We start from the raw sequence: 22,875 nt of genomic DNA on the forward strand, positions 1-22,875 counted from the left end.
GTAGTCAGAGGAAATCGGCTACATTTTTCCTAATGCAGCAAGGGATCTTTTATACGCATTTTCTTACAGACAGGAAAGCACATACCAAGGCCTTTGACCAGTCGTAAACATCTTACAATGGTAGCAAACTCAGGACAGTCCCTTTAAAACTGCTAAAGCAAATATTTGCAGTTGCAATCCATTTGTCTTTGTAGATCATATTGTAATGAGTTATGGATAATGGATATTTCTTAGTTAATCGATTACACTGTAATCTCTGAGGACGATATGTTGTACAGCTAGCTAAAACTGTTATATGCATTGTTATTATAATAAAACAAATTAAAAAACCAATCAATAAGGAACAGTTCCATAGTGTGCTTGTTTAGACGGTTGCTATGTGACAAAGTAGACGCAGTTTACGCAGACGAGCTAACTATTCAAAAGTTACAGTTCCTGCAAGTTACGCTCAAGCAGTGGGAAAGTTTAACTACCCGCAAGCGTTTCACAAACTTTACAATAATTGTGTATATATAACATTTTCTGTATCTTTTATTTTATTTTTCTCACTCTCTCATAGTAATATTCATTTGCACAATGATAGTATTTTCTGTAATTCCCTTTCTGCTAGTAATTGCGTGTTCAGCGAACGACTTTGCACGGACCAACTGTGGCGATTTGAAAATGGTGAAAGAACTATTCAGTGAGAGTGCGTTTGCACGGGCGATCCGTAAGACATACAAGAGCAGGGTAGCTACTAGACTGGAGTGTGCTCCACTGTGCTATGCAGACGATCGATGTAACGGGATGTTGGTGTGTCCGGGCATCTGTCACCTGTTTGGAGTGTTCAATATCACCAACACAGCTGCCAAAGGATCAGAATATAATATGTGTGACGTGTTCGTAATGGTAAGTATTACAGCTGTGACGTATTTAACTTGGGACATATTACACCTGTGACGGGTTAATAATAGTAAGTATTACAGCTCGGAAGTATTTAACATGGTACGTATTACATTTATGACGGGTTAATAATAGTATTACAGCTGTGACGTATTTAACTTGGTACGTATTACAACTGTCACGAGTTAATAATTGTAAGTATTACAGCTGTGAAGTATTTAACTTGGTACGTATTACATCTGTGACGGGTTAATAATAGTAAGTATTACCGCTGTGGAGTATTTAACTTGGTATGTATTACACCTATGTCGGGTTAATAATATTAAGTATTACAGCTGTGAAGTATTTAACTTGGTACGTATTACACCTATGACGGGTTAATAATAGCATTACAAATGTGAAGTATTTCACTTGGTACTTATTACAACTGTGACGAGTTAATAATAGTAAGTATTACAGCTGTGAAGTATTTAACTTGGTACGTATTACTCCTGTGACGGGTTAGAAATAATAAGTATTACAGCTGTGAAGTATTTAACTTGGTACATATTACACCTCTGACGGGTTAGAAATAGTAAGTATTACAGCTGTGAAGTATTTAACTTGGTACATATTACACCTGTGACGAGTTAGAAATAGTAAGTATTACAGCTGTGAAGTATTTAACTTGGTACGTATTACACCTGTGACGGGTTAGAAATAATAAGTATTACAGCTGTGAAGTATTTAACTTGGTACATATTACACCTGTGACGGGTTAGAAATAATAAGTATTACAGCTGTGAAGTATTTAACTTGGTACGTATTATAACTGTTATGTGTTATTAATAGTAAGTATTTAACTTGGTACGTATTACACCTGTGACAGGTGAATAATAATAAGTATTACTGATGTATAGTATTTCACTTGGTACGTATTACATCTGTGACGGGTTAATAATAGTAAGTATTACAGCTGTCATATATTTTGATGTGCCGAACATGTTAAGTATGACACATGTGACTTGTTCAATATGGTAAGTATTGGATATGTGAGATTTTCAAAATAGTAAAAATGACAACTATGACGTGTTCAACATATTGTTCTACCTGTGACGTGTTCAAATGATGGGTATTACACGTCTCATTTGTTCAGTACGGTAATGCGCTATTTGTTCATAATAAATATATCTGTGATATGTTATAACTATACCATACATATGTTCTTCATAGCGCTGCATCTGTGACGTATACCAACTAGTCTTCTATCTGTGACATAATAGAAATAATAACAATAGCAAATTCTGCCTGTACAAAATATCATAAAAACTGGATCGTTGGATAATATATGTATATATGTGTGTGTGTGTATGTGTGTGTGTGTGCGTGTGTGTGTGCGTGTGTGTGTGTGTCGTCGTGTGTGCCTGTCTGCGTGTGTGTGTGTATGTGTATGAGTGTGTGCGATTGCTAATGACTACACTTGCTTAATCTATTTGTAATTTATTTACTTGTTTAGAATCGATGTGAGAACAACGGATTTCCAGATGAGAACGGATATTGCAGCTGTACTGGAGGTTATGGAGGACCGTTCTGTGAAATCACCGTGCAGGGTAAGATAAAGTCAAACACAGTAGGTACAAAAAGACGTTTGGGGACATGACATATATATATATATATATATATATATATATATATATATATATATATATATATATATATATATATATATATATATATACATACATACATACATACATATACATATATATATATATATATATATATATATATATATATATATATATATATATATACATACATACATATAGATATACATACATATATATATATATATATGTATATATATATATATATATATATATATATATATATATATATACACACACACACACACACACACACACACACATACAATACATATACGTATATATACATATATATATATACATATATATATGCTAGCATATATTAGCTAGCATGTCCAGTGTAAACAAAGTATGTGATATTTTTTCAGGTCACATACTTTTAGTATGTGATAATTTGCAAATTAGATGTAAACTCCATAACTGACGTATGCATTCATAGACATCATTCAAAAATATTTCAATAGCAACCTTGCACTGAAAGCTGTCCAGGGTCAAGAAAAAAAAACCCCGTTAAGCACTGGTTTATTTGTATGTAAGGATATCCAAAATGACGTCATTCGAGTTTGACATCATTACCATTCAAAAAGACTCCGCGTCACCTATTCTTACGTCATTTGAATATCTAGTAATGGCGGACTGGAATTAATGTTGCGTGTACAGTTTATAAAATACGTTGTAGGCAGGGTGGCAGGCGGGCTTTTGCCGGAATTAAAAGAAAATGCCCGAATGTTGATTTAAAAAAAAAGACATTTATTAATATTAGCATTACTACCTAACAGCTTATGTAAACGAATCACTACGCATTTTTACATGGAATACACCTAATTTTGAGTGAAGAATTATGGAAATACATGGTAGAAAGGTCTCAGGTTAGCACATTTTGTCCGAATATCTGTATAATGTTTGCCCAAATTTGAGGTTTGCTCCCCTCCCCCCCCCGTCTCGTATGCTTATGATGGTGGCACATAATAAGAATAATCAATGCAGGCATGCCCTATATGGCTGTCGGTCGATACCCTGGTTATAATCACACTGGTTATTTGCCGGCTTGTTCGGAAATATTGTGCAAAAGGTGACATTAGTGATCGTCAGACATCTGGAAGGCCAAGAGTTACGACTGTGAGGGAGAACAGGGCTCTTATCAGGGTCGTAGCTAGCGGACGGGGGGGGGGGGGGGGGGCAACGAATGTCATATCTTGCTGTGCGTTGTTTGGTGAATGTCGTATCTTACTGTGTGTTGTTTGGCGAATGTCGTATCTTACTGTGTGTTGTTTGGCGAATGTCGTATCTTACTGTGTGTTGTTTGGTGAATGTCGTATCTTACTGTGTGTTGTTTGGCGAATGTCGTATCTTACTGTGCGTTGTTTGGCGAATGTCGTATCTTACTGTGTGTTGTTTGGCGAATGTCGTATCTTACTGTGTGTTGTTTGGTGAATGTCGTATGTTACAGTGCGTTGTTTGGCGAATGTCGTATCTTACTGTGTGTTGTTTGGTGAATGTCGTATCTTACTGTGTGTTGTTTGGTGAATGTCGTATCTTACAGTGCGTTGTTTGGCGAATGTCGTATCTTACTGTGCGTTGTTTGGCGAATGTCGTATCTTACTGTGCATTGTTGTTAATGGAAGAAGTCGTTCGAGAAGGGTCAAAAACAGATCCTGTATACCCACGAACACCTTAACCCAAATGAGACTCTCTAATATATTATTGGTCGTAAAATGAAAGCCAGATATCTTCCTGTACATACTTCACAATAACTGAATGTTGTATTGCACCAGTTATGACAACGTTTCCCACAAAACAGGAGTCATTCGTTTGTTTTGGGGGGATGCCACAACATCTGCAAGCAGTGATTCGAAATGACCGGCCTCGGTGGCGTCGTGGTTAGGCCATCGGTCAACAGGCTGGTAGGTACTGGGTTCGGATCCCAGTCGAGGCATGGGGTTTTTAATCCAGATACCGACTCCAAACCCTGAGTGAGTGCTCCGCAAGGCTCAATGGGTAGGTGTAAACCACTTGCACCGACCAGTGGACCATAACTGTTTCAACAAAGGCCATGGTTTGTGCTATCCTATCGGGAAGCGCAAATAAAATATCCCTTACTGCAAATCGGAAAGAGTAGCCCATGAAGTGGCGACAGCGGGTTTCCTCTCAAAATCTGTGTGGTCCTTAACCATATGTCTGATGCCATATGACCGTAAATAAAATGTGTTGAGTGCGTCGTTAAATAAAACATTTCTTTCTTTGATTCAAAATGATAGCTCATACACACAACATTAAACTGTGACGAGTTAAAGTTTGTTTTTGTTTAACGACAGCACTAGAGCACAATGATTATGATCGGTTATTGGATGTCAAACATTTAGTAATTCTGACTCGTAGTCAAAAGAGAAAACCGCTACATCTTTCCATTAGCAGCAAGGGATCTTTTATATGCACTTTCCCACAGACAGGAAAGCACATACCACGGTTTTTGACCAGTTGTGTGAATCGATCGAAGTGGTTCGATCCTGTGACGTAAGCACCTCGGGCGTGCACTCGACCGACTGACCTAAATCCCGCCCCTAAACTGGGACATTTTTTACATGTTTAATGAACTTTCAAACTGATTACCCGGCCTATATGTGAGCTCATGGTTTAATGTCACTAAATGTATTATTTTGTTGATTTAAGCAGCCAATTGCCTCCTTTTATCAGATGAACTTTGCACAATATAACAGTGATATGCAAGTTTATTTTGTTGTGTTGTTTGCGAGGTACGGCATAATAGTAGAACAATAATTTGAAAAAAAAGGATTTTAACTCGCCTAACATTAATAACACAGTGCCATTTAATATAAGATTACACAATATGCTGCGAAAATACTGTGGTACTTAACTTTATTTCAGGTGTTGGCACATTCAAATACTAGTGTCTATTAATTTCAGATTCGTGCTTCAAACAATGGCAGGCATTCTACAACAGTGAAACTGATGAAAGTATTAAAGAGTTTAAACTGGATAAACGTGAAATCTTCGGTGTAAAAATAAAGTACATAACAGATGACAAGAAGATCAACACGGTGAATACATTTGGTCAAAACACATGGAGTCAGTCCGTGCATGAACTTAATAAGTCATCCTGGAACTCATTTGATGCCAATCCTAGAAGAATATTTAGAGACACCCTGAACTGGAAATACCAATCTGTGATGGCCATTGACATAGCCGGGTCGCTAACATCGACGTCTTCGTCTACAATCAAAGCTACGTGGTACTCCAAAGACTTCTCAGCGGGGAGTCAATGTTTTGAAAGTGACGACACTGGGGTTTTTCGTATTAGTGATAGTAGATTGCTGGTTTCAAAACTTAGAGGTGGATCCACCATCATGTCTTTCAGTTCACTGTTTATACGACCAGATGGACAGGCGATTGCTGCTGAGCTCATCGGTGAGTTAGGTCAGACAAAGATGACACCATATATAAAGCAGAAAACTCCACCATATTGGTATTTGTTGAGATTTCCTACCAATGGTTCTCTGCTCGTTCTTCGTTGGAACGTAGGAGAAGGAACTTATAAGTCAGTGAGCAAACATGCTGGACACTCATTGACTTGGTGTACTGATGATTGCTGGCTTAAGATATTCAGTGTAAATACGTTTGGTAAAACATTCCATGGTTCTGTAACTGTTTTAGCTCGAGCTCTACTCAGTGGTCACCGGCTGAGAGTCTACACAGGAGACGTCGCTTCAAGCACTAAAGCCGTCTACATTCATGGTCAGACCATCTCAGCATGTTCAGATGACAGGATGGAACCGATTGGCGTCACTGGCTTTGATCCATCTGGAACGACTCAGAGGCAGATTGTATCGTCAAATGGCCAGATCCAGACTCGCAGATACACTTTTGATACGGACTCGGTACTAGAAGAGTTGGATGAACAGCAGAACATAGACTGGTTTGTGGACACACGTGAATGGATCCAGGTTCTCTCTATGACAGGCGATGGACAGAATTTGAGTGGATCAGTTGCAGACCTGCGTGAGAAGGTTCTTATGGGTGCCTCAGTCCGTATTGTTGTGGAGTTCACAGACGGAATGTGTCAAATAGTGGATGCTGATCAAATGGAAGTGTCGTCTTCTGGTCACGTGGCTGCTGAAATCATCTACCACGCCAACACCGAATTTGGAGAGAATTACAACATCACCTTTACAGCTGCATCGTCTCACCATCTTTGGTCAGCGATCATAACAACAGAGGGCGACTTCAAAAAGTATCTGTACACGTACAAGAGAGATAGCGGCCATCATGAATCTGTGTCATCTAGTGTCGACAGATACACCTGGTTTGTTCAGATGTGACTGTGTCATCTAGTATCTGGTTTGTTCAGGTGTGACTGTGTCATCTAGTGTCAACAGATAACCCTGGTTTGTTCAGGTGTGACTGTGTCATCTAGTATCTGGTTTGTTCAGGTGTGACTGTCATCTAAGGTCGACAGATACACCTGGTTTGTTCAGATGTGACTGTGTCATCTAGTGTCGACAGGTACACCTGGTTTGTTCATGTGTGACTGTGTCATCTAGTGTCGACAGGGACACCTGGTTTGTTCATGTGTGACTGCGTCATCTAGTGTCGACAGGTACACCTGGTTTGTTCATGTGTGACTTTGTCATCTAGTGTCGACAGATACATCTGATTTTTTCAGGTTTGATTATTTCATACAGTTCAATATGTATATATTTTAAAATCAACAAACCAATCGAAGATGTCAATAAACAGTGTAATTAAACATTTAATTCTAAAATAAAGTTAAAGTGTGTTTTGTTTAACGACACCACTGGAACATATTGATTAATTAATGATCGCCTATTGGATGTCTAACATTTGGTAATTCTGACTCATAGTCATCAGACGAAACCCACTACATTTTTCCTAATGCAGCAAAGGATCTTTTATATGCACTTTCCCACAGACAGGAAAGCATTATTAGCTATATTATTACAAAATTAGCTATATTATTACAACGCGTCGCCATATTAAAATAAACCTTGACCCCTGTCAAAATTCTACAACAAGCAGACAACGCTGTTTACAGGTCGGTATGTTTTTATTTTTCATAAATTTAAGCAACATATTAAGTTTAAGTTTTAAAAGACGAAAGAAATAAAAAGTACCTTTTGTCAAATATATAAATAAATTACCGTTGGATATGTTTTATATCTTGTGTACAAAGCCAAAACAAGAGTGCGAAAAGTGACTGTCGTCTTAGGCATATACGCAAATCAACAGCGATGAATTGAGAAGCAATTGTTACTGTTAATTGAAACGTAAACACCTTTGAGTACTCGTATGAGGTGCCATGGGTCGTAGGATCGATAGACCTCAATGTACTGGGAGAGGGGTCTCTGCCCCAACCAGTGCCTCACAGCTGTTATATCAAAAGCCGTGACATGTGCTGTGCTGCCATTGGACATGTTTTCGTTGCTTTGTTTCGGTTGGAGGATCCCTTACAATTATTATGACTGACATCAGTGGGTTCCTCTTATCTCTGTCCTCGTCGGTCCTTTTATTACTCTATAGATGATTTTATCTTGTCTGTCTCTCTTGGGTGTTTCTGTCTATGTCTCCGCGTCTCTCTCTCTCTCTCTCTCTCTCTCTCTCTCTCTCTCTCTCTCTCTAGCTCTAGCTCTAGCTCTTTCTCTCCAGGCGCGTGCAGGTTATGAGTTTCTGGGATCGAACAACCACCCCAGGTCAAGAGAAATGTCTCCCATTTTTTCAAGATATTATCCTGGGGAACATATCTCGACTCTTACAAATTTTAGCTCGACATAGTCTGGACCCTCCCTCCCCCTGCTAAAATATCAGGGCATCTCTCTCTCTCTCTCTCTCTCTCTCTCTCTCTCTCTCTATCTCTCTATCTCTCTCTCTCTCTCTCTCTCAATGAACACATTTGACTTGTTTTTACATCCACTGAAGGTTCAAGCACGACTGTCTTGGGCACGTCCTCCAAGAATCAACCGTTTTGACGGGATTTTCTCTCTCTCAAAATAACTAGACATTAAACATTGTTAAAACTATTGCTTAATCACTCTGCCAGCGAGGACATAACTTACTCGTGACGCTAACAATCAGTTACGGTAAATTCTTCCCTTTTTATCGAAGCACCCCTATTAGTGGTTACAAGTGGCCAACACACATTTGTTATCCTGCCATTGAGGAGAAACCGCACGGGGATGTGAGCCACGTTCGTAGGATGGCGATCCCAGAAGAGGTTTATCAAACTGACACCCACTCTCTGCGTGATAAGAAGGTCAAACGACAGCGGCAAATAATGAGATGGGGACAATTTGCGATGACCTCAGAACCAATCTGTTTATAAATCTTTCACATGCCACCACTGCACTAATCGGCTGTCTGTTGTGGCCTTCTGTAAGCGAAATATAAATAGAAACATAAATAAATAAATAAATAAATAAATAAATAAATACATATATATATTTCACAATTCAGTTAAACAATATAAATAGAAACATAAATATATAAACAAATAAATAAATAAATACACATTCATATTTCACAATTCAGTTAAACAATATAAATAGAAACATAAGTATATAAATAAATAAATAAATAAATACATATATATATTTCACAATTCAGTTAAACAATATAAATAGAAACATAAATATATAAACAAATAAATAAATAAATACACATTCATATTTCACAATTCAGTTAAACAATATAAACACAAACATAAATATATAAACAAATAAATAAATAAATACACATTGATACTTCATAATTCAGTTAAACAATATAAATCGAAGCATAAATATATAAATAAATAAATAAATAAATAAATACACATTCATATTTCATAATTCAGTTAAACAACGTAACAAACAAGAAACAAAAACAAGTAGCCAAAACAAAAAAGATAAATAACAAAAACAATACATACAAATAAATAAATAAGCATGGATTAATGAATGGACGAATGAATGAATAAATTAATAAATAAATTTAACCACACAAAATAAGGCAAATAGAAGAAAATAAACAAATAACAACAATAAGTAAATTTCATATTAAAATATATAAGTATTTATGCTTCTGGGTCTTGATCTAGAATTTATTTTTATTGAAAACGTTTACTTTTGTTTCTTGATTTTATTTATTTATTTATTTATTGAATCTTGCAGTCGCCATTATTATACAGTTTAACATTTCAATTAGGATATTGCCTCTAAGTTGGATAACTTGTGCCCAATCTTATTCTATTAAACATCATATGCAATAAAATACACGCGTATGTTTTCAATCAAAAATTGATGTCACGACTTTTAACAACGTTCTATAGAGATTTCATTTGGATATGCTAATAATAGTTTCGTCGATTCAGTTTCAGAACTGCGAGCTTTTTCTTTTTTTTCTTTCTTTCTTTCTTTCTTTCTTTCATTCTTTGTCTGACTTTTCTGTTGTAGGATTTTTTTTTTTTTTAATTTCGTGATTTAAAAAAATTATTTTAATTTGTTTTATCTTGTTTTACGTTTTATTGTTGTTTTGTTTTCGACCCAACCAGTGCACCACGACTGGTATATCAAAGGCCATCGTGTGTGCTGTCCTGTCTGTGGGAAGTCCATTGCTACTAATGCATAAATCTAGTGGGTTTCCCCTGAAGACTACATTATCAGAATTTCCAAATGTTTGACATACAATAGCTGATGATTAATTAACCAATGTGCTAAACAAAACATATATATGGAAAATAACACATGAGTGGCCGTTAGATACCATTTGTTTCACAACCAGTTGTTTCAAAATGTATCTGACGAGCGAAAGCGAGTTTGATAGGTTTTTAAGCAACGAGTTGTGAGATAAATGGTATCTAACGGACACGAATGTATTATTCTATTTCTTATAATATCCTCAAAAACCAGGTTTTAAGCCAATTTCAACATTTTTGTTTCGACTAAAAGCGGTTGCACTTGTAATTGACTTACGCATCACAGACAAATGATTGTTAGGTTAACTATACGTCAAAGTCTAATCGATTTCTATCGCGCTGTTTTTTTTATTGGACGTGTGACATTAGTGACGTGGTCATCATCTAGGAGCAACCAGTCGTATGTATTGAAATTGTTAACACACGTACATGTATAAACAACTATGTGTTATCAAAAATAACACATGATGTTCTCACCAACGGGTATGTATGAAACATATTTATAAGTAGGAAACATCTTGTTCTTCGTTTGTTTCCTTAAATTATCTTACATCGCGAAGTTTAAAAGTTTAAAGTTTGTTTTGTTTAACGACACCACTAGAGCACATTGATTTATTAATCATTGGCTATTAGATGTCATACATTTGACAATTCTGACATATTGTCTTAGAGAAGAAACCCGCTACATTTTTCCGTTAGTAGCAAGGGATCTTATATGCACCATCACACATACAGAGCAGGACATACCACGACCTTTGATATAATAGTCGTGGTGCACTGGCTGGAACGAGAAATAGCCCAATGGGCCCACCGACGGGGATCGACCTCAAACCGACCGCGAACGCTTTACCACTGGGCTATGTGTCTTGTTTGATATATTATTTTTAATTTTATTAAATTTTTTTTAATAAATTAAGATTTCAAATCACCAAAATAACACCACAACCTAGATCCACGGAAATATGGAATGGACTTTGAAGTGGGGTTTTTTTTCAAGCCCGAAACAAAGACCTGAATATCCCATGTTGTGTGTGTGGCCTGCATTTACTGCCGGGAGCGGTACTTTCAAGGTATATCTTCATTTGCCACTAAGTGTGCAAACCAGGAGAGGTGATCACCCAGCGTCAAATCTCGATGAAATACGAGAGAAAAGTCGAACGGCTCGATTTGGCACCATCATCAGACCCCATCTGGATGTTCTCCCACCGTGAAATATTGCGGCCGTTCACGGGAAACAGCGCGGGCCGCGTTCATCACAAAACACGTGCACACTCATCGCAACGGAGGAGCGTGTTTTTTAAACGCAGTTTACATGTGTAATTAGCGAGGGCGGAATTTCTTGGATGTCTGTAAAAATGCTTGTAGAAAAGGCTTTGCACAAATGAAGCTCAGAGACAAATGGCGCGAATGTTTTCGTAAGGAGCTAATGTCGTATGGTTTCGCTGATTATAAATTGTAACGACAACCGAAGTGGTGAAGTGTGTTTTCTTTTCATTGTTGTTTTTGCGTCATCGCTGTCATTCAGTCAAAGTTAAAGTTTGTTTTTGTTTAAAGACACCACTAGAACACGTTGATTTAATAATCATCGGCTTTTGGATGTCAAACATTTTCTAATTCGGACTTATAGTCTTAGAGTCTCGCTACATTTTCCCATAAGTAGTACGGTAAGGGATCTTTTTATATGCACCGTCCCACAGACAGGATAGCACACGCCACTCCAATTGTGACTGGATATATAAATAGCCCACTATGGACCCACTGGCTGGGATCAATCATTGACCAACCACTGGTTTACGTCCCATGGTATACTTCTACCAACATCAGTGGTACACCTGATTGTAACTTACTATTTCTTGCTTTTAAAGGGACATTCCTGAGTTTGTTCCATTGTAAGATGTTTCCGACTAATGAACTATTTCTACGATTAAACTTACATATTAAATATATTTTCTTGCTTAGAATATCAGTGTCTGTATATTCAATGCGTTTCTGGTCGTCTTGATATTTCTAAGAAGCCCAAACTGGATTTTGTCTTCAAAGAATTTCGTACGTACGAAAAAACTATATTTTAGGAAATAAAATAAAAATCAACCTAGTACAAATATTAGAACGATCAGAAACACGTTTAATATACAGCCACTAATATTTTATGCAGAAAAATATATTTGATATGTAATTACAATCGTTAAAAAGTCTCTGTTAGTCGATAGCATCTTAAAGACTGCAGCAAACTCGGGAATGTCCCTTTAATATCCACTTCTGTGCACTCCAAATGGACGCTCTTGGTGGTGCCAATTTCCACCAAGTTCAAAACGGATTATCTTGATGTAACCGGTCGGCATGCATCAGAATTGTGATGACACTGTGGAGTTGTAAATTCAGAATACATCTTACGAACTTTCGACTGATCACCAATCTGATTAAAATTAGCTTTACTGGTCTACCAGTAGGTCTAACAGCATTACGTGAACTCCCATGTCCAGGTGACATTTCATCTATAAAAAAAAACAATTTAAATATCGACCAATTACACATCGCCTTTTATAGCGTTATTCGGGAGGATAGAAATTCAAAAAATATTGGGCGAGACTATTTATGCAATAGTCTGACTTGTTGGTCTATTACAAGATTGAAACAACAGGGGGGGAAATGCAGTAATGAACTCTGGATTGTATACTAGTATAAACAGATTTTATGGCTATACCATCACGTATTTGTTTTCGTCTTGAAATGAATTTATATAAAATTTTATATTGAAATTAGTTTCCAGCATACTTCGTAATTCACACGAATCATTTCGTATACCTTCGGCATAATCCCGAATGTTTTGAAATTCTTTTCAAATCACTGGCATGATTTTGCAAGTAAGGTTTTGATTGGTCGAATGAAAGGTCAACTGGACAGATATATAGAGAGGAATCCCGCTGTCGCCACTTGATGGGCTACTCTTTTCGATAAGCAGCTAGGGATCTTTTATATGCACCATCCCACAGAAAGGATAGTACGTACCACGGCCTTTGTTACACCAGTTGTGGAGCACTGGCTGGAACGAGAAATAGCCCAATGGGGCCACCGACGGGGATCGATCCTAATCCGACCGCGCATCGAGCGATCGCTTTACCACTGGGCTACGTCTCGCCCCTGTGTATATAAAAGATCCCTTGCTGCATTAGGAAAAATGTGTCAGAATTATCAAATGTTTGACATCCAATAGTCGATGATCAATTAATTAATTAATGTGCTCTAGTGGTTTCGTTAAACTAAACAAACGTTTTTGTATTCATCTAACTGGAAAAAATAACCAAGAATACATTGTTTGTCACCTAGACAATTTTGCGCTGGTATTTTGCAATAATATCAAGAAAACGGTCGAACAATAATTGTTATGGAAGGTATAATAGAACTTTATATTTTTGAGTTATGATAAATGTTAGTGAACTCCCATGAACTTTAAAAAGAAGAGAGTTATACTTTCTTTTATTTAACGACGCTACTAGTGCAAATTGATTTATTTGCCATCGGCTATTGGATGTGAAACATTTGGTAATTTTGACATATAGCCTTAAAGAGGAAACTCGCCAAATTAGTCCATTAGTAGCATTTTTTTATCTTTTAACTTATAAAGGCGAGATTACTTCGAATGGTACAGCACACAATAATGCTGGGTATACTGCAATTTTTTTCAAAAACAGCTGTGAAGTCTTCAACGAATATATATGCAGGGGTTGTGGAATTTTTGTAATTTACTTGCCATGGGGACAATGGATTTGAAAATTCACTGGCCATGATGAAAAATTCAATTTGTCAATTGGCACAATAGATAGGCTCATTAGGCATACTTTATGGTTTGTTTAGAAGAACATGCAAACAGTTTTAATCAGTTTAGAATGAAAATACATGTACCTATTATAATTTTTAAATAATTGTTTTCACTAAGACCACCTAAGTTATAAAAAATAATCCATGTTACCTATTACGACCATTAACAACATTAAAAACAATGAATATATTATCACTTTTATATATATATATATATATATATATATATATATAGAGTATATATTTATTTAATTATGAATGGGAACTCCTCCCCCACCCACCCACCCACCCAAAAAAAAATGAAAAGAAAAAAGAAACAACCTCCACTAGCGTAGCCAGGATTTTATATTGGGGGAGGCAACCCACTCTATGTATGTATGTATGTATGTATGTATGTATGTATGTATGTATGTATGTATGTATGTATGTATGTATGCATGCATGTTTGTATGTACAATTTTATATAATTTAATACAGTAAAAAAGAAAACAAGTTTGATTGGGGGCATGGACCCCGTGACCCCCCCCCCCCTCACTACGCCACTGTTCTGTCCCTGGAACACCAAGCTGAGAAGGATATAGCATCTCATCTTCTAATACATCAATAAATTCGTCGTTTTTCCACATCAAACATCGGGCGTGGGGGGATGGTGCATACCCCCGAGCACCCTTCCCTTGGACATGATAGATCCGTCCCTGAAAAGAAAAACAAAATCCCAGAGCACATATGATTAACACAAAGTCTGATCTGGCTCCGTTAGCTCGGTAGAACCACGGCACGAAACGGACTGTTTTTCCACGTGCAGGCAGTTTTGTCAGCAAGATGGTGGGGGTTTTGTTGTCTGTGGGTGGCGCGAAAAGCCAATGGACTGTGCACGTGACAGCGTGCTACACTGGTGGCAGCAGCAATGACTCGGAACAATACTTCCAGGACCCCGTGTCGCGTTCGTTGAGATAACCTTTTACCCGAAAATTGGTCGAAATATCCCGCAACAGTTTCTTTAACGACACCACTAGAGTACCTTTGTTTATTAATCATCGACTATTGGATGTTAAACATTTGACATCCAGTGGAAGAACGTCTATGTGACCACTGCAATGTAACTGAAGATGAATACCATCATATCACAACATGTAAGAAATGTAATATTCAACGTGTCAAATTAACTTTCCATAATTACCTATTTACAAGTATGAGTATGCAAGAAAAATTTATATTTATTATGCAAAACCAAAATCCAGCCTGTGCGGTATGCAAATTTGTTGATGATTATACACGTATTGCCCATAATTAGTCCTTATTTAGTCATTAGAATAGTATGATGTTTGTTTGTGTCTTGTTTGTGCATATGCTTTGCATCCAGTTCCGTATGTGGAATGTCTATATGCAATAAAGTTTTTATCTTTTTTTTATCTTTATCTTTGATAATTGCGAGAATAGTCTTAGAGAGGAAACCCGCTACATTTGTTTCCATCAGTAGCAAGGGATCTTTTATATGCACCACCCCACAGACAGGATAGTACGTACTACAGCCGTTGGTATACCAGTCATAAAATAAAGTTTGTTTTATTTAACGACACCACTGAAAGAAAGAAAGAAATGTTTTATTTAACGACGCACTCAACACATTTTATTTACGGTTATATGGCGTCAGACATATGGTTAAGGACCACACAGATTTTGAGAGGAAACCCGCTGTCGCCACTACATGGGCTACTCTTTCCGATTAGCAGCAAAGGATCTTTTATTTGCGTTTCCCACAGGCAGGATAAAACAAACCATGGCCTTTTGTTGAACCAGTTATGGATCACTGGTCGGTGCAAGTGGTTTACACCTACCCATTGAGCCTTGCGGAGCACTCACTCAGGGTTTGGAATCGGTATCTGGATTAAAAAATCCCATGCCTCGACTGGGATCCGAACCCAGTACCTACCAGCCTGTAGACCGATGGCCTACCACGACGCCACCGAGGCCGGTCGACACCACTGAGCACATTGAGTTATTAATCATTGGCTACTGGATGTCAAACATTTGGTAATTCTGACTCGTAGTCAATAGAGGAAACCCGCTACATTTTCTCAATGAAGCAAGGGATCTTCTATATGCACTTTCCCACAGACAGCAAAACACACACCACGGCCTTTGACCAGTTGTGGTGCACTGGTTGGAACGAGAAAAAAGCCAATCAGTTGAACGGATCCACTGAGGTGGTTCGATTCTGCGACGCAAACACCTCAAGCGAGCACTCAACCGAGCTAAATCCCGCCCCTAGTCTTAAAGAGGAAACCCGCTACATTGTTCCATTAGCAGCAAGGGATCTTTTATATTCACCATCCTACAGACAGGATAGCGCATACCATGGTCTTTGGTATACCAGTCGTGGTGCACTGCTTAGAAAGACAAATAGCACAATGGGCCCACTGACAGGGATGGATCCTAGACCGACCACGCATCAGGCGACGCTTTATCACTGGGCTACGTCCCGTCCCACCATCTCGCAATGGGACAGAAGTTCAGGTGGGTTTTTTTGTTTTTTGTTTTTATGTTTCTTTGTTTTGAGGGGTTTTGTGGGGTTTTGTGTGTGTGTTTGTCTGTGTATTTGTGTGCATGTGTATAGTGTGTGTGTGTGTGTGTGTGTGTGTGTGTGTCTGTGTGTGTGTGTCTGTGTGTGTGTGTGTAAATTATTATTATTATTTTATCATCACGCATCACGTGATCTGTCTAAATAGCAGTATGCTGTGCAGGATGTGTTCGCGGATATCTCGGACGCACGCTGAGTCGGACCACAAGAATCAGTCTCGAGTCTGTCAACGTTCCTCCTGCACCGGTTTGACGGTTTTCCCGCAGGTTTCTGGCAGAGGAGCCAGAAATACGTACGGATATCTCGTGCTCCTTATCCGATATCGCCGCAACGCCTGTCTTCGAAACACATGCTTTCAGCATTGATCCCTGACGTAATATGAAAAAAAAAAAAAAAAAAAAAAAAGCCCAAACCCAAACGAAATCATGATACTGACGATAACAGCTCTTCTTCCGCTAACTCGTTTAGGTTTCTTGTCGGTTCTCCCCCCCCCCCCCCCCCCTTTCTCTTAACTGACATATTACGTGAATCGTACATTAATTCACTACAAAGTGGTTCGGTATTATCTAATGTATCTTATTTCCACCACAAAGTAGGTCTATGTCTGAATGATTCAGTATATAAGAACGAAGTCATGATACTCACGAAAACACGTCGCCTTCCGTTAATTTATCGTGTGGTTTTGAAATGGATTGAAGATAGACCAGTCTGCGTCAGGTTCTCGCAGTTATTCACCACCGACCAATGACGTGATATTTAACCCTTGTAGTAATATGCTTGTTTGCTTTACTCAATTTCGTGTTTATATCCAATTAAGGCTCAAGCACGCTGTCCAGGGCAAACACCTCAGCTTTTTTGTATACCTGTCCGGGACAGTGGGTTAGTGGGTAGTGAGAAGTCGGCGGTTAAGTCGCTTTTCACCTACCCACGTAAACTTGTTCTGGGTGGGAGCCGATACCGGGATGCGAACCAAGTGCCTATCAACCTTAAGACCGATACCGTAACCAGTACGCAACCGAGTCCGGTTGTCTTATAAGAAAACTCACATGATTTCATACGTCTCAGTATTTTATAGCACTAAAACACTGCTCCAGTTTTGTCTGTTATGATAACAGTTGTTTTATTTGAATCGGTCTCGGTGGTGTGGTGGTAAAGCCATCGGACATATGGCTGGTCGGGTCCGGCTCCAACCCAGAGCGAGCTTTAACGACCCAGTGGGTAGGTGTAACCACTACACCCTCTTCTCTCTCACTAACAACTAACCCACTGTCCTGAAAAGACAGCCCAGATAGCTGAGGTATATGCCCAGGACAGCGTGCTTGAACCTTAATTGGATATAAGCACGAAAATAAGTTGAAATGAATGAGTGTCTTATTTGTCTCCAATGCCTAGCTGAATCCAGTGTTTAAAACGAAATCATGATATCCACGGTAACTCATCAGTTCCTGACAGATAAGCTTATGCATTTGATAACAGCAGATGCTCCTTTACTTTCTCCTGAATGAATGACTGTCAGTGTGCGTATTTATACATTTTTAAAATGTCCATGCACGCTCGTTGTGTACACAACATCTAGCTTAAAAGCAGCAGAATGCACCGTTTCGTTTCACATCGGCCATTGTTATTGCCAACAAAGCGAAACTGTATCTGACTTTGACACACGTGGAAAAATAGCACGAGTTCAGTGTGTACCTGGTGTCAATCATTAGATATAAAGAACATACTTCCTGAGTCGATTTCCTGGCCGGGCCGATGGGGATGAACACAGAACATATGTGTGCACTCCCTCCAGCTCCGGGCGCATGCTACAGTTGGGACAGTCGTGTCGTTAGACTGCTAACGAGAAACTAATTATCAATGAGAATTCCAAAGAGTTTAAAGCTGCAATCTCGACTTTGCACACTGTAACATGCAAATTACAAATAACGGCCTCGGTTGTGCAGTTGTGAAACCATCGGATTTAAGGCTGATAGGTAATGTGTTCGCATCCCGGTACCGACTCCCACCCCCAGAGCGAGTTTAATAAATTAGTGGGTAGAGGTAAGGACACTACACCATCTCTCTCACTAACTCACTTTCCTGGACAGACAGAACAGACAACTGAGGTATATGTCTAAGACAGCGTACTTTAATCTCTGAAGTTGGATATAAGCACAGAAATTATTATAAAATAAAATGGAGAAAAAGATGCAAATGAAATTAGTTTTAATAAACTTATAATTGCACCTCACCATATTATAACATCATTTACTATTACACAATACAATCATCTACTGTTTTAATAAACTCACAATGTCCATATTACCATATTATAACATCATTTACTATAGTATTTAAAAAATTACAAATATAGTTTTAATAAATTTCCAATATTACCTGCGATAAGCAGATCTGGAGAACAACTATTTACCGTCTTAAGATATCGGCATTAGTCACGCGCTGAGCAGAGAGAAGAACTTTATTTTGTTTGGCATTATCATGCGAACGTTAGCACGATAACGCCGATACCTTAAGATAGTAAACAGTTATTTTAATTATCCTGTCATCCAAATAAAAAAACAATTTACAAATTAAATGAACGTTTTCTTTTAGAACTGACCGGCCTCGGTGGCGTCGTGGCAGGCCATCGGTCTACAGGCTGGTAGATACTGGGTTCGGATCCCAGTCGAGGCATAGGATTTTTAATCCAGATACCGACTCCAAACCCTGAGTGAGTGCAAGGCTCAATGGGTAGGTGTAAACCACTTGCACCGACCAGTGATCCATAACTGGTTCAACAAAGGCTATGGTTTGTGCTATCCTGCCTGTGGGAAGCGCAAATAAAAGATCCCTTGCTGCTAATCGGAAGAGTAGCCCATGTAATGGCGACAGCGGGTTTCCTCTCAAAATATGTGGTCCTTAACCATATGTATGACGCCATATAACCGTAAATAACAAAATGTGTTGAGTGCGTCGTTAAATAAAACACTTCTTTCTTTCTTTCTTTCTTTCAGAACTTTGCCGTTTTCCAGAGTAGCCTAGTTAGAAAGTATGTCCACACGTGTTGAATGCCTTATCGTCTGCAGACTTTATACACGAAAACAAAATAGTTTTTAAATAGCACAAACATTATTTCCTAAAAAGCTGTATTTGTGGTTAGTGTTATAAGCAATTTATCTAGTCTTCTTATACACCTGGTGGTGAGAACATCATGTGTTATTTTTAATAACACATAGTTGTTTACACATGTATGTGCGTTAACAATTTCAAGACAAACGACTGGCTGCTCCTAGGTGATGACCAGGTCACCAATGCTACACGTCCAAAAAAAAGAAGAAGAAAGAATTCGATGGAAATCGATTACACAGTGACGTATAGTTAACCTGGTAATCATGTGTCTGTGACGCGTAAGTCAGCTACAAGTGCAACGGCTGTAAATAACGTTTAGTCGAAACAGATGTTAAAATTTGCTTGAAATATAATAATACATTCGTGTCCGTTAAATACCATTTATCTCACAACTCGTTGTTTAAAAAATGTATCAAACTCGCTTTCGCTCGTTGAATACATTTTAAAATAACTCGCTGTGAGATACATGATATCTAACGGACACGAATGTATTATTCTCTATATCCTATAAACGCAGGTCCTGACAATGAGAAGGAAATACACTTTTTAAAGCAATATCTTTGGTGGACTTGAACCTGAACGGTGCTAACGGACATGGCACACACGCACACCGCGGTCCCACCCGCATGTCAATTTTATTACCTGAGTGACGTAGCGGATTCTCAAAACACATTATTTGCACATGCTGGATCACCCGTATCGTGAATCCAATGCAAACACGCTCAGTGAAATGCTCTAAAAGCCGACATACCTGAATTTAATCGCATAATTGAATTTGAGTGGTGGGAGACAACAGAATCATTTTTTCTAAATACCGCGACTAACGCAAGTCCAGCGAGGGATGGCCATCGGGATGTTGCAAGTCGGACAGACTCGTACTGCTGTAGCCAACCAAATGGGATGGCATTATTCGACAGTCGCACGACTTTCCCAACGTCACCAAATCACTGGATCCGTGAACGATCGACCATGCGCCGGCCGCCCGAGGGGGACAACCGCAGCCCAAGACCGGTACATCCGGGTTACCCACCTTAGGAATCGGATGATGCCAGCAACTCACATCGTTCACCAGGTGCATGGCCCACGTGGTCCAGTGTCCGCCGATACCGTCCACCGCCGTCTGAGGGCAGCAGGACTCCGTAACCGCCGTCCCTATGTGGGACCAATATTGACCCCTCGACACCGCCAACGACGTCAACAGTGGGCGCTACAACATCAACAACGGCGACGTGTCCAGTGGCAACAAGTTTTGTTTCCGGATGAGAGCCGTTACAACCTTTCCAACGCTGATGGCCGAATCCGAGTATGGCGACGTCGACATGAACGTTACTCCGACTGCTGCGTTCTGCAGGCCGACCGATGGGGCGGGGGTAGTCTGATGGTGTGTGGTGGGTTTACATTCAACCACAGAACACAACTTCATGTCTTCAGACAACGAGTTAATGCCATCGTGTACCAAAATGACATCATCAACAACCACGTCGTTCCCTTCTTTGCTGCCCACCCACGTGTGCGCTTGCTGCAGCAAGACAATGCCAGACCTCACACGGCCAGGGCAACACAGGCGTTGCTGGCTCAGCACATCATCCCAAAGTTGCCGTGGCCGGCCTTATCACCGGACATGGCACCTATCGAACACGTCTGGGATGAAATCGGACGTCGCATGCAGGCTCGCGGACATCCTCAGAATCTCCAGGCGCATTGGTGCACGAATGGAACACAATCCCTCAGGCATTCTTCCAACGGCTTGTGAACTCAATGAGGAGACGTTGTACTGCCTGTTTGAATACCCGGGGTGGTCACACACGACACTGACATTGACAATGCTACAGGTCGTCTTTTTCACATTTTTTAACATGGACCCCCAACCTGCTTTATGAAATGAAACAATATCCAAAAATGAATTCAATCCAAAATTTCCAACACCAATGTGTGCAGAATTGGAGTGGCTCCACAATAAATCCGCATTTAGTGTTGTATTTTTTTATATTTTATATCCAATTTAATAAGAACCTGCGTTTCTTTTGCGTTTTAGTATATATTTGCAAATACATATAGTGACTGCAGGATAAATGACCTGTTATGTATGCATTACGATGTTAATCGTATGCAATGGTTCTGGTTTGGTAACTATTGCGTTCTTCAGCTCTCTTGTTCAACTTCTCAATATGCAGGCACAGATTCAGGGAAGGGTGCTGGGTTGTACACCACCTCCCCTGAATTTCAAATACGTGATGGATATTAGTGTATTTTGGAATACCGTAGGTGATCTTTATTATTGACGTCGCACCCCCTCAATCTAAAACCCAATTTGCCGCGCCTGATATGGTCAAACATATTGAACTGCCATGTTGATCATAGTCGGCACAAATTGAATAAAAAAACATTGTTATAGTTACTATATTCTTTGAAAAGGAACATCAGTTTTGTTCTAGAATGGATGGATGAATGAATGAATGAATGAATGAATGAATGAATGCATGCATGCACGCGCGCATGAATGAATGAATGCATGCACGCATGAATGAATGAATGAATGAATGAATTATTAACGACACTCCAGCATAAAAAGATACATCGGCCACTGTGTGTCAAACAGAGAAAAATATATGAATGGATTGATTATCAATATCAATATAGAAAATTTCAAAAGTTAAAAGACAGTGCAAAAAGCTGTACAAAACAAATATGGATTTTACACATCACTCGTTGACAAAACTCGAAAACAAATCCCCATGAAATAGCCTCTATTTCTTTTTCCCCTTCGACTTGCCATTGATATTGCATACGATAGATACATTATAACAACTTATACCGATATACCTATACTCGTTGTATTTATATACTGATGACAAAATGTTAAAATAATAATTTGTTAGATATCAAATAGCCATTATTTAAATTAGGGTTGGGAATCGGTGGGGATTTCGTCATCGATCATCAATTATAATCGGTTGACATCAGCCAATAAACTTTCGATTGCACAATCGGTTAAAATTATATCAACATAGAAATAATTTTAATTAAATAGCTATTGGCGTGTTTACCGGATTAGATCCTACAAATCTTTTTTTAAATTTATGTACACATATTTATATCATTTCTATCATCTAAACAACTGGATGAACAATAAT

At 38.7% G+C, this 22,875-nt stretch overlaps 1 protein-coding gene across 1 annotated transcript; it reads left to right on the forward strand.

Moving 5' to 3' along the window:
* Window positions 1-559: 559 nt before the first annotated feature.
* On the forward strand, window positions 560-7,321 carry LOC121389415. Its single transcript, XM_041521034.1, has 3 exons — window positions 560-888; window positions 2,378-2,471; window positions 5,454-7,321. The coding sequence occupies exons 1-3, from the start codon at window positions 577-579 to the stop codon at window positions 6,863-6,865; spliced, it is 1,818 nt and encodes a 605-aa protein (XP_041376968.1). The 5' UTR covers window positions 560-576; the 3' UTR covers window positions 6,866-7,321.
* Window positions 7,322-22,875: the final 15,554 nt, after the last annotated feature.

This window comes from Gigantopelta aegis, chromosome 14 (assembly GCF_016097555.1).
Source record: "Gigantopelta aegis isolate Gae_Host chromosome 14, Gae_host_genome, whole genome shotgun sequence".
In the NCBI taxonomy this organism is placed as follows: domain Eukaryota; kingdom Metazoa; phylum Mollusca; class Gastropoda; order Neomphalida; family Peltospiridae; genus Gigantopelta; species Gigantopelta aegis.

Coding starts and splice junctions, on each gene's coding strand:
- LOC121389415 (XM_041521034.1), top strand. CDS start 577: ATGATAGTATTTTCTGTAATTCCCTTTCTGCTAGTAATTGCGTGTTCA. Junction 889..2,377: donor TGTGTGACGTGTTCGTAATG/GTAAGTATTACA, acceptor TTACTTGTTTAG/AATCGATGTGAGAACAACGG. Junction 2,472..5,453: donor CTGTGAAATCACCGTGCAGG/GTAAGATAAAGT, acceptor TATTAATTTCAG/ATTCGTGCTTCAAACAATGG.